General features: G+C 52.8%; 5 protein-coding genes across 5 annotated transcripts; 3 read left to right on the top strand and 2 right to left on the bottom strand.

Moving 5' to 3' along the window:
• Positions 1–1835: 1835 nt before the first annotated feature.
• Positions 1836–2766, top strand: G6M90_00g003580 (uncharacterized protein; the record flags this gene model as incomplete). The annotated part of the gene is made up of 2 exons (XM_066129554.1): positions 1836–2157; positions 2246–2766. 2 exons carry the CDS (start codon positions 1836–1838, stop codon positions 2764–2766), a joined length of 843 nt encoding a protein of 280 aa, XP_065985681.1.
• A 38-nt stretch (positions 2767–2804) lies between these two features.
• On the top strand, positions 2805–5032 carry lsk1 (CTD kinase subunit alpha; the record flags this gene model as incomplete). The annotated part of the gene is made up of 3 exons (XM_014686526.2): positions 2805–2989; positions 3048–4754; positions 4834–5032. The coding sequence occupies 3 exons, from the start codon at positions 2805–2807 to the stop codon at positions 5030–5032; spliced, it is 2091 nt and encodes a 696-aa protein (XP_014542012.2).
• A 1277-nt stretch (positions 5033–6309) lies between these two features.
• Positions 6310–6495, top strand: G6M90_00g003560 (uncharacterized protein; the record flags this gene model as incomplete). The annotated part of the gene is made up of 1 exon (XM_066129553.1): positions 6310–6495. The coding sequence occupies one exon, from the start codon at positions 6310–6312 to the stop codon at positions 6493–6495; it is 186 nt and encodes a 61-aa protein (XP_065985622.1).
• A 691-nt stretch (positions 6496–7186) lies between these two features.
• On the bottom strand, positions 7187–7657 carry G6M90_00g003550 (uncharacterized protein; the record flags this gene model as incomplete). Its single annotated transcript, XM_014686525.1, has 1 exon — positions 7187–7657. The coding sequence occupies one exon, from the start codon at positions 7655–7657 to the stop codon at positions 7187–7189; it is 471 nt and encodes a 156-aa protein (XP_014542011.1).
• Positions 7658–8310: 653 nt separating this feature from the next.
• G6M90_00g003540 (uncharacterized protein) lies at positions 8311–9798 on the bottom strand (the record flags this gene model as incomplete). Its single annotated transcript, XM_014686524.1, has 1 exon — positions 8311–9798. One exon carries the CDS (start codon positions 9796–9798, stop codon positions 8311–8313), a length of 1488 nt encoding a protein of 495 aa, XP_014542010.1.
• Positions 9799–12857: the final 3059 nt, after the last annotated feature.

Below are 12857 nucleotides of genomic sequence, written 5' to 3'. Positions count from 1 at the left end.
GCGCTTACGCCTTCCCAGGTACTAAGCTATAAGTAAAATATTTAAATTTAAGTAAATCTATATAAAAAGACTTTTTAAATAAATAAATACCTACCTAGGTACCTAGGTACTGAGTAGGTAATAGTGGGATAAACGCACCTAGCAGAAAGAGTAAGCCCGCCAAGCAATTCACCAGCCATACGTCATCGGAACAACGGCAGCCAATTCATCCGACAATAAGTCATTCGTATAATCACGTGGCTACAGTCGTCGGCTCCATCCTTGTTTCATGTGTTTGCGCACAGTCGTGGCACCTTCTACGCCTAAACTCCATCGATCTTGGGCACAACATGACAAAGTCGGCTACGTTGCGGCAGCATGCCTGGTCATACTAACATGTTAGCATCCTCTTTAGCTGAAAGAGTGGTGTTCGATTAGGTTCTTGACGGATTCATCGAAACTGCGGCAACGAGATGACACCAAACCTAGATTGCGGCCGAGCAATCAATCATTTTGCAACCGGAACCGCCATCAAGCCCGAGATGCAACCACGTTGAAAGTCGAGCTGGACTTGAGCTCCTGTGCGGATAATGTTGTCATGGTCGAAAAATACACACCGGATTGGTTTGCTCCAACGCAAGACTGCGCATGTGCTGCGGACTTGTCAAATGCAACGATGGCTATGACATGACATCAGTCATTGTTTAGAGACTGGTTATCTACACTTGATCCCGAAGCATCATGGAACGAGCAAAGGCTACCATCTGTCAGAAGGGGTTGGTACATCTTTGGTAATAAAAGATGTCTACGGCACATCCTGCGCCACCCTTTTCGGGGCCAGGCAACCCATCTTCACCAGCCTTGTACACGCCACACCAGATACACCGCAGACAGCATATATGCTGATCTTGCCATATCAAACTTTGCGAGTTTTCACACCTCAACTCGTCAAATTCACTTCCATATGAATGGCCAGCTTTGAATGACCAACATCGACATGCCAGACTTGCACTCAGCCCGGTGAAATTCTATCATGGTCTGAAAACCATTTCCTGGAAGGTGGCAACAAGTATTACTTTGCTATGATATCGGAGGGAGCGTCGTCGGCCTACCTACCAGCTGTGATGAAAGGTTTGACAACACGGCCAATGACTGATCTGTCAACCGGAGGATTTGACGATTTCACACAGTTACACTTCTGTGACACATGTTGAACAGACAGATGGAGGAATGTTTCGTAAATCATCCGAGAGGATTAGTATGTAGTTTTCAATGCCTGTCGCTGTAGGAGCAGTGGCGAGGCTACGATCTTGTGAGACAAAGTTCCAAATAGGGGCAGCATTGATGGCAACAGGTTGGAAGTTCATGATAGCGGACACATTAAAAAAACCTCTCGGGTGGTGCTGCAAATGGTAAGGGGTTCATTCGACATGGACAGAGCAGAGCTGGATGTTGGTGGTTGGCGTTCAAGCTGGTCTGGCGAGGCCGGGAACAAGGACTTCACAGAAGCAGCCCCAAGTGCCGGTTCATGGTGGACATTTGGCTTGTCACCGGCCCAACACGGTAAGCTGGCGAAAGCTGCAGCATGTTGGGTATTAATCACCCGCCATCTGCACCATGCTTGACGACTTGCTTGACGACTTGCTTTTTTTCCTGCTCTCAGTGAGCCAGGGGATTCATGGGATCTCCTCGGGGCGGACGCGCAACAGCTGAAGTGCTGTCAGGGTGGGCGGGAAGATCCCCTGTCGTTCGGGTAAGGTGCGGCGATTTATTGCTCGCAGCACTAAAACTCAAACGGGGTACTCGCCGCCATATGCAGTCCGCCAATCCATCCGTGTCGACGTCGGCATGTTGCCATGAGAGATTCTGGAGGAAGCCATTACGGAGAACGGGCTCGAACTGGTCGAGGAGCATCGTCCTCGGATCGGCCAGGATCTCCTCCCAGGGCGGCCCGTCGCAGCCCAAGCACCGAGTCTCGATATCGCCATTCTGATTCAAGGCACCGTCACGCCTCGTCCAGAGACGACCGTCGTCGCTCTCGCGATCGCAGCAGAGATCGTTCGCGACAACATCGAACCGAATCTGCACGTCGAGACACCGAAGTAGAGGATCTTATTCCACGTTATCGAGCGCAAAAGGCACGCCATCGGGACCCTGACGACGAACGTCGTCGCAGTCGTAGCCGTGAACGAGTCGCCCCGGTGTCTCCATCGTCTTCGGCCAAGAGGCATAGAGCACGGAGTCACTCGGTTGAATCGCCTCACAGAAAACGATCGAAGCGGGATCACGAAGCATCTCGGCCGTCTCGAGACCGTTCTCCAGACACGGAATCTAGAAGGCGTAGACGCCGGTCCTCCAACGAGCGCCATCACCATCACCATCGACATCGATCAAGGTCCCCTGGTCGCCACTCCCATTCTCGTCGCTCTCCCTCCCCATCACGAACCTCCCGGTCGAAACGCAAGGCATCCTCCAGATCTCGCTCGCGGTCCAGGCGCGAATCCGCGTCACGATCCCGGCCGTCGAGAAGCTCTGGCAGGCCCAGATCTAGATCTAGAGAGTACAGGTCTAAAGACCGCCGGCCGGCATCACGGAGTCCATCTCCTACTGGAAGCCGTCGACACGGCTCTTCTCGCCGCCATCACACCACCTCTCTCTCTAACCACCCCTCTGCAGCTGCACCCAGCGGCCCGCCTACTGTTGGCAACGACTCCCGATCTCAAAGAGAAGCGCCCCAGCGGTCCCCTAGGTCCCATCGAGAAACCAGACATCAGGGAGATTCTGTAGAGCCTCATTATTCCTCCCGTTCCGACATAGACGACGAGATGGCATCTCGGAGCAGTTATCGAGGAGGGTACAATTCCATGTACAGTCACAGGCATCATTATGGAATCGATTCAAGAGGCTACTCCCAGTCTCCTCAGCATGGCGGCTCCTTTCATAATTCGCAGTCTACTTCTCCTTATGGAGCAGGGCGGTCAGGGTGGAATGGACAATATACCCCTGAGCAGTAAGTTCCTGGCTTTTCTCGTATCACTGAATTACGATCATTACTAATAAACGTATAGTCAGCACCCGCCTCCATACCACCATGGCCCGGGTCAATACGGTCCACCCAGCGGCCCGGCAGACCATTACCACTCACAACCCCCGCGATCCCCTCCTTACGGGGCTCCGTCGGGCCCGATGAACTCTCATAGCTCGGGAAACTATCGAGGCGGGCCGGGATCCCAAGCAGGCAGTCAACGAGGCATTCCCTTTCAAGGTCGGGGAGGATTCAGAGGGCCCAATACCAAAGCTTGGGGTCCGGCTAGCTCAGAGTCAACAGCGAGGTCACACCCGCAGCATGCAGACGAACAAGGGGCCCGGCGTTATAGCACTGCTGCTGGTTCTAGGGAGGACAGCGGATCCAAACCCACAGAGATGGATATTGATAGAGAAAGCAGGACGTCAAAGCCGAGCACAGGAGTTCATGTCCCGCCTAAAGGAGATGTTGAGGAGACACCAGCTGCTCCATCTCGACCAACGCCAACAGGTCCTGGATCTGCCCAGTCTGGTGCGTCAGGAAAGTTCAGTTTTGCCTTCAAAGCTTCTTCAAAGCCAACCCCAACAGCACCAAAGCCGGAGATTTCACAAAAGTTCAATGCTCCTCCAAAGAAGGATATTTCTACGAAAGACAGTACCACGGAGAGAGAGCCTCCCCGCTCGGCACCTACTGAGCCTGCATCGGCCAGGCAGCGGCTGGACTTTAGGAACCCGCCTCCAGACGGCCCCAAGATAGCTCCTAGGACGCGAAAGGTAATGAAAACTATGCGACGAGCCAGGGAACGCCCTCAATTGGAGCCAGATTTGGTTGGGTCTGAATCTGTGTTTTATCGAAAACCTGGCAACGAATCTGTGGTTGGATCTGGGACCTATGGCAAAGTGTTTAAGGGTGTTAACGTGTATACAAAGGGTCTGGTTGCTCTGAAACGCATCCGCATGGAGGGCGAGCGAGACGGCTTCCCTGTGACGGCAGTTCGAGAAATCAAACTGCTGCAGTCGCTGAGACATGCTAATATCGTCAATCTTCAGGAAGTCATGGTGGAGAAGAACGAATGCTTCATGGTGTTCGAATATTTGTCACACGACTTGACAGGTCTTTTGAACCACCCAACATTCAAATTGGCACCTGCGCAAAAGAAGGACCTGGCCAAACAGCTGTTTGAGGGATTGGACTACCTCCACACTCGAGGTGTCCTGCATCGAGATATCAAAGCCGCAAATATTCTGGTCAGTAATACCGGCGTGCTCAAATTGGCCGACTTTGGGCTTGCTCGCTTCTATGCGAAGCGACACCAACTGGATTACACCAACCGTGTCATAACTATTTGGTATCGATCTCCTGAGTTGCTGCTGGGAGAAACCCAGTACACAGCCGCCGTGGATGTATGGAGCGCGGCCTGTGTGATGGTGGAAATTTTCAATAGGACGGCTATTTTCCCAGGCGACGGCACAGAACTGAGTCAATTGGAAAAGATTTACAGTGTTTTGGGTACGCCAAATCGCCAGGAATGGCCTGGACTGGTTGACATGGCTTGGTTTGAACTCCTCCGGCCAACAGTGAAGCGGAAGAGCGTCTTTTTCGACAAGTACATTTCAAAATTGACCCCTGCGGCATTCGAGCTACTATCTGCCATGCTCCAATATGACCCTGCAAAGCGACCAACTGCTGCCGAAGCTTTGCAGCACGCTTATTTCACCACGGAAGAGCCATTACCGAAACAGGCAACAGAGTAAGTTGAGCCTCTGCTAATTAATTATGTTTTTTCTTTAAAAGAAAAGCCAGGCATTGGGGCTAACAATTGATTTTAGACTGGCCGAAATTGAGGGAGACTGGCATGAATTTGAGTCAAAAGCTTTACGCAAGGAGAATGAGCGTCGAGAACGGGAAGCACGAAAAGCAGTTGCCAAGGAGCCAGTTCGGGAAAAGGAGAAAAAACGAGCACCAGAGGATGGCAGCGATGGAGAACGTGAGGTGAAGAGAGCGCATACTGAATCAAAGGAAGCATAATTGGTGGCGAAAATGCCGGGCAGCAGAAATGTAAAGCATAGATGTGATGAGGAAGAAGAGTTCGGAGCATGGAGTCACGGGCTGCTGGAAGTTTTCCTCTCTGTTGAATATCCATATGGGCTTGTAGGTGAATTCGAGTCTGGGCCGATGTATGGAGTACTCTCACATAATTGAAGAGCTTGAAGTTGGACTAGTTGAGTGATTCGGCTGGTTATGAACTTATCAGAGGAACCGAGGTGAAACACGGCCCTTGTCGCTGCAGGGGAGTGACATAGCCGAAGGTTAGATGGAGTCTCACGGGTGGCAGATGCCGGCGATGGGGATTGATTGTCATGGCCGCGTAGATATTGGATGATTCAACTTGTTGACCAAGAGGATCGGACCCTGGCACACCTGACGGAGTATTTGGGGTCGAACACGGAGTACCTGATAGAGAGCTGATGGCCTTTGCATGTCAATGTCGGCATACAGCGGCGATAACTTGGAACATGTCATCACTCACGGGGACTACGGGAGTCTCTCTCTTGGTCGACATACAGAGCACGTACGGCAAGGGCAGGAAATGGGCGCATGAGCCACCACCTCAGCGCATCCAGGCGTCGCATTCCATTCCATTCGCCTGATCCAATAACTACTACCACCACGCATCACCAGTTGATCTATTTTCGCGACGCAGCCACCTCGGCCGCTAGGCAAAGCGCTCCGAGTCAACCGTACAAAAAGTCCAGATGGTTCAGCCTGCCAAGGGACGCCAATCTGCCAGGAATAGGAACCATGCGCGTCTTGGGACGATGTCTACCTGCACAGCATTTCTGGGGGACGTGGGGACGGCGCGCGTCTCTGTCTCTTTTCCCCCCCTTCCTTGCAGACGCCAAAGTGGTGTCTGAGACATTGGCTGATGGAGGGGGGACCCGGTGGCTGCAATCATTGATGTCTCATTCTTCAACTGAACCAAAATCACCAAGTATAGCATCACCACGGGCCCCTTGTGGCTTTCCACCGGCGACCACCGGCGACCAGGCACCAGCAAGTCGACTGGCACGCGCATGCAAACACGAAAAGAAAATGCGCAGCTGCGCCGCCCAGGCCGACACGTCCGAGTAGTATAAAAGGGAATCAAGCGCCCGGCTCCGATAGACAGTCTCCTTCACCGCACAGCAGCCAGCACAGCTCTTCTCTACACGCCCCCCTTTCATATACATACACAACTGCCTTGTGGGCAAAGCTTGCACACACTACAAATACACAGAAGAAGAAAGGAGACAATCAATTGAAAAATGTACACCATCAGCTTCGTCGTCGCCTGCCTGGCTGCCGTGGCCATGGCCGCCCCGGCACCCGCCCCCATCAGGGACCAGTTGTCTGCTCCGCGCATCAACCAGCGCGATGTCGCGGTTCCCAAGACGAACGACAAGCAAGTCGCGGCTCTGTACGACAATGGCTACGCTCCCCCGCACTGGTGAGAATCGCCGCAGTGGGCAGAAGGGGGGGAGGGCAACGTTGGCGAGGGAGGCAAGGGTTGGAAATGAGGTTGACTTGGATGATGGGTGGACGAGTGGAGAAGAACTACGGAGTACTAGCTGATTTGATGCGTGGGTGGTGGTTTTGACATTCCAGTTTATTTTGCTTTCTTCGTGTCTCAGCGCTTGCTTTTTGGCTTTTTTCTGGGGGAATTTCCCTGCTGTTCTTTGTAGTATGTATGTGTCGTGATTCTCTGTACGGGTGGAATTGGTAGTAGTAGCTACTTCGTATTGTTTGGGAATATCAGTCCCCTTTTTTTGAGTTTTTGCCAAGCAGTTGCCGGACCCGGGGAGTGATTGTCGATGCTGATTGGCTCGGGACCTCAGAGCCGATTTGGCGTGTTCGCGACGTTGCCGGATGGGGCATGCGTTCAACATCATCTTCTTCGACAACGTTTTTTCAAACCGCGGTGTCAGATTCAGTACCATGTCAGAATTAATCTACAACGTTTTGCCATTTCAAAAGGATCTCTTCCAACTGTACCATCTAACACCCACTAGATCAATATACTTAATCCCATACTCTTTAAAAAAAAGAAACGCAGTCCGGCTCCCACCCGCACACATGAACCATGAGGAGCCTTGAACAGTTTACCGTCCGCAAAGGGAATGCCTTCCCCCTCCCCCCTCCATGTCAACGCCTCTTGTCTCCTCTCCTCACCTCCCCCGCGCTGCCAAACCCCACGCCCAAGACAAACGCCAGCCGCACCGCCGTGATAAACAAGTACAGCCCGCCGACGGCCCTGTCGTCGGCCGACCACAGCCGCGGCTCCAGCCTCCCCTGCCTCTCCAGCGCAAAGTACACGCCGCTCAGCCCGCCGACGTCGCTCAGCAGCAGCGAGAACTGCAGCACCTTCCAGACGGCCAGGTCCTCCGACACCCGCGGCACCAGGGCGCTCATGACGGCCACGGCGAGCGCCAGCCCGCCCGCCTGGTGGAACAGGAAGACCGTGGCCGGGTCGTACGTCGACTGCGGCGCCATCGAGGCCACGGCCTGCTCGGGCGCCAGGAAGTTCAGGTAGGCGCCGTAAAGGGCGATGAGCGGGTCGGCGTAGGCGAAGAAGCACGTGTACAGCGTTGGCACCGCCGCGACTGTCGATGCCATCGTGGACGGATGCGGCGTGTTGGATGGGCCGGTGGTCGAGGGCGAGGCGTTGCTGCGATCGTTTGGCTGGCGTTGTCAGAATGTCGGCCGTTGCCGCGATGGGATCGTGTGCCGGTGTGTTTATTTTCTTTTTTTGTTCTAGGGCAAGGACAATAATTGAATACCCGTGTTACTACCTTCACAACCATGGGATATACTAGTAGTAACCGGCGGTTTACAGAAACGGGGGCTTTCACAAAGGGAGAAGTGAGACGAGACAAGCAGCCTTAAATACTGACTGGCGCGGGCACATGGGGTTCGAGACTTTTGCTAGCTTCAAGCTGCTAAGTACCTAGGTAGACAAAAACTTAGGTACCTACTAGGTAGGTATCTCTCCAGCCATCTACTTCCAGATCCTGTCCATCGAGCAGCCTTGGTAACCGTCAAATGCTCTCCTTAATACTCATAAATGAGGCGCCTGAAACGCAGCCGCTGCCCCGATATCAATTTCGTCACGTCATCAAATCATCATAATGAACAGAAGGCCGTTGCTCACACCTTCCACTTCCGTCTGTAATAGTGTAGGGCGTGAACCCAATCGTGGCCATTTCTCAACCTTAAACAGAGCCCCAAACTTTTTTTTTTATTTTTTTATACATATTTCAAATCATGCATTACAGTGCTGGTTCGGTCTTCTTCCCTCCGGCCTCAGTGTTGTTCAAGAGGTGTCGCAGACTACCTTCAGCGCGACCTTTGGGTTTAGATGGATGTGACGCCCACGGCAGCCAGCCAGCGAGTGTCGACAGAATGCCGTTTCTACGGGCGCCGTCTTGGACAGAAGATATTGATCCTCGTGCCATGTGCTCTTCCACCCTGTCCGGTCGCGGCGACGGCTTGTTCTCCAAAGTCCGTTGCTGCGATTCGCTCTCGGCTGCCGTCCTCGTCTCTAATTGGTTATTTGAAGCACGCGGTAATGCAGGTTCGCTTACCAATGCGGTAGCTGATGTCCGAGGCGTTGCCTCTGGCGTGCTGGTCAGTCTTGAGCTATCTATCAAAGCCAATGACGTCGATCGCCGTCTCGCTGGCGTCCTCGGTTGCTGTTCACTGTCCTGTGAATTGGAAAGGTCCCGTTCACTGCGTGAAGATGTCGTCGGAGTCGGAGACGACTGTCCTGAACCCTTTCTGGCTGTCCGTCCACGAACCTCGTTGGCAAGGTCCGAGGCCGACCTCTTCTTTGACCCCTCCTCGTCGGATGAACGGCTTGACGACATTATGGTTTCCAGTGTTCCCATTGCTCTGCTGTTCCTCCTTGCGGCTTGCCTTCTCCGTCGAGTTGTATTTCTCATATCGCGCTCATCGTCTGATGATACCGCCTGCAATGTAGGACCCTGCGGCTCTTGATTCTGAGCGGATGCGAGGAACGACACTCCAGACCCGTGAGGAGCATAGTGAACCTCGTACTGATTGCTTAGTGAGTACCGTGACCGGGCACAAATCTCGGCTATCCTGTCCAGGTCGGAGTTAATATCGGCTGTGCCAGCATGTGTTGGCATATTTGCCATGAAGCTCTTGAAGCTAAAGGCTTCTACCGGAGGCAGGCGAGTATCCTGTTGAGCCTCCACTGTTGGCATTTTCCCATTATACACTCTCGCCATGGTGCTCAGCATTCCTTTTCCGGCTGAAGAGACCCTGCCTGAGAATGGGAGAGCCCGGGTCACACCGGCTACTGGCCCACCAACTTCGGAACCGGCCCCACCACGACCAGGTCGGCGTCGAGTGGAACTATCGTGACGGCTTGGTGCAGGAGAGTAGTAACTGCGAACAATGACGGGTTCGGAGTAGGTGCTGGATTGAGCACCGGTTGATTTCGCGTATCGATGTCGGCTAGGATAGTGGCTATTGAGCTCCCGCAACGCTGATGTCCGATGTTCGGCAGTGGTGTCATCCACGGGGATGGCTCTTCCCTCGGCTGTTGACGGTGCCACACTAGTTGATGTAGGGTTTGGCCGAAACGGCCTTGTCATGGAGAAGGGGAAAGGATCTCGTCGAGTGTCGCTGGTTCGACGCGTCGACGGGCCCGTCGAGGACGGCGGTAGCGGTGGTGGGCGTGAATGGAGATGTTGAGCTCCAGGGGGGGACGCAGAGCTGGCAGTTGAAGACATGGTGGACGTCGGAATTGCAACGATATAAGTCGGCTTCGGACTCGTGGACACTTGCTTGCGTCCTCTGCCACGGCATTGGTCGTCTCAGCGGCACATTCGAGGAAGCTGTAAAACGGGGCGGAGACAAGAGTGAATAGAGGTGCGATTGGCCTCGACTGGTTTCGCCTGGAACACTTGTTCCTACAGTGCTAGGATGATTGAGTCTGGTCAGGCCGGGACAGGTGTGGTGAGAACATGGCCCAGCGTCGATGTCCTGCCACGTCCGTCCACGTCCGTCCACGTCTGTCCGTCGGCTGGGGCCGAGCCAGTCACAAACGGAGCCTCTGTGCGCTGACAGTCGTGGGTTGCTTTTCGTTCGTCCTGCTTCGCCGCACAATGTGTTGGCTGTATGCAGGCGTGCCGACGTCGATTTTGAATGTTGGATGTTAATTTGACTGAGCGTCTTGAATTCCCCCACCGCACGTCGTCGTCGTCGGGGAAAAGGCGGGGTTGACTCGACTCGACTCGACTTGGTTTGCATCAATGAAGACCGAGTGGGCGGTCGAGAGACATGAGACACGCAGTGCGAACCCGAGCAAGCCGTTGGCTGAGAGATGGCGAGGACGGAATATTACAGAGTATGTGAGAGACGAGATGCAACAATACGAGGCGAGAGAATGAGAAGTCAGAAAATCAAGGCGTGCAGTGTGCACCCGTAGCCCCGGTGCTCAAGCGCTTGAGCGGTGCAGCACCGGGAAGTGACAGCGCAAGATTGACGGGAGATGTTGTCTGGTTCAATTTGCAATTCCGTCGCAGCGGCACTGCGTCGAGACGTGCCGCTGTCGAATGATGCTTCGCCTTGCTTTGCACTACTGATGCATCATGTGTCGTGGCGAACGTTCAAAGGCCGGCTGGCGCAACGTCCTTGCGCCCAGACCAAGTCCGTCTCCCCATTCTTCCCCATTTTTCCCCATTTCTCAAATGCTGTCAATGCGTCTTCCGTCGCGCCACGCTCTCCCCCCTCACCCATATCATCCCCTTGGGACCAGACTATCGCCTCGTCACCAACAGTCCCGCGAGCAAAATCCCTGCTGCTTCGTCCTTGCGTCTCCCGCAGTCTGCAGCCAAACACATGGCGCCGGCCACCATCGCGTCGACGTGGACAAATTGATCTTGGCCGTCGCCGATGACTGGACAATGGCACTGTGAACAAGTGTCTGAGAGGGGTTTAATCAAGTGCCTCGCGTCTCATGTTTCACCTTGTGATGCGTCAATGTTGATTCCAATCACTGCAAATTCAGAGATGGACATGGATGTGGAGCCTGGTGACTTCCAGAATGGCCTTCTGTCGCTGTGCGTAGAGGTATCGACTGGTGACCCTGGCTTGCCGCTTTAGACCCTGCATCAAGGGCGATCAAGTCACACAAATGGGCCATCATGACGATCAGTAAGTAGCGGCCGAGTGAAACTATTAAGGACAAATATATAAGCAGCTTGAGCATCCCCTACATAACGCATACTCGACTATACTACGGCATGGCTACAATAGCGCTTCTTACATGCCCACTACCGGCTGTTATCAAAACTGCGTATGTGTTGAGAGCCTGCTAATTGTCAACACGGGTTTAATTACTGTAGGAACTTCTATCAAGACTGAAACCTTGCTACCATCATCTTCTCCATGTCGGCTTTCCCAAAATTCAAGCAGTCAATGTTGTTCGGAGACGAGCAGCATACACCACAAGCCCTGTAGCCTCCCGGTTTGCCCCTGTTACCTCAAACGAAGAGTCAGTGTCATGTGTATTCCAAAGAGACACCAGACATAACTTTGGAGATCCTCGTCTGGAGTTCCTGGGGTTAAAATCGTTCAAGGCAGTCAACCCACAACCCCACGCAAGCATACAAGAGACACATATCAATGGGCGCTTCGGGCCGTGTGTCCCATTGGTAGCAAGCTATGAAACACTGGTAAACACACTGCACAGCTTTGGCTTTCGGGTCACATGTTTTGTACCGAAACTTGGTACATGTAGTAGTTATCAGACGGAGACAACGTAGGTCATATATAGCGGACTTAAAGTCAACAAATGCAATTATGTATTCGATATATGAATTATTATTCTTTGCGTTGTGTTAAACCTTTGATTCAAATGTCACTCTAAAATACGGTATAGTAATAAGGGATTGCCTGATCCGGTATTATGAGCTTTGATTTATCTGTTCTGGGGCAACTTCCCACTGCTTCAGGTTCGGTATCGAATGAGAACATGTGGGTAGGTAGCATTTCTTGTCCGGTTCGCATGTACAATTAAAGTTTAGACACAATGCAACAATGTAAGACTGACATGGTTGTGGGGGTTCACTTTAACTCGGATTTCATTGTATCTACTAAAGTCCATGTGTACACAGGACGGGAGTAGAGAATGTCAGAGCCACATGAAATGGCTGCAAGTCCCAGACTCTGAGATGAAGCCCCTCGATCATACACTCTCGCAAAATTAACAACGTACACAGCAACATAGACATATATCGTAGTATCGCCAGCCAAGACGCCCACCTTTGCTCTTCTCCTAGTAGGTTAAACATCACCCAGACCAGTTCTTCTACCTGGTGCTGACACAAGACACAAGCACTGGCAAGTCCAGCGCCGGACCTCCTTAAAGCTCCTATTCCAAGATATGCAGCTCAGTATCTCAATAAAACATAGTTTGACCGGTACTGCCCAGCATATCTGCTACAAGTCTCAGGTGAACCCCAACTTTCGAGAGGAGTATTTCCAGTGTCGACTCCTTACCTCAAATAGGATTGAACTCAACAGGTTGCTGCGCGCAATACGTGGGAAAGCACCGACTGCAACTCACCAGAAATTGGAAAGACGGATATGAGGAAGATAGTTGCCCAAGCTGGGGTCAACTTTCTGTGGAGAGTATCGTCCCAGCCTGTTCATGGACCTGAGCCCAGCGCCCACGGGTAGGTGAGGGCTCGGGAAATTGGAATGGCATTGTCTGACAGGATACCAGCAAACTATTAGGATCAATAACACCACATGGGGGTGTTGAAACGTTGGGCCCTCAAGATTT

This window comes from Metarhizium brunneum, chromosome 1 (genome assembly GCF_013426205.1).
Source record: "Metarhizium brunneum chromosome 1, complete sequence".
Taxonomy (NCBI): Eukaryota; Fungi; Ascomycota; class Sordariomycetes; order Hypocreales; family Clavicipitaceae; genus Metarhizium; species Metarhizium brunneum.
The sequence above is the reverse complement of the archived record's forward strand: the minus strand, read 5'-3'. Positions and strand labels throughout refer to the sequence as shown.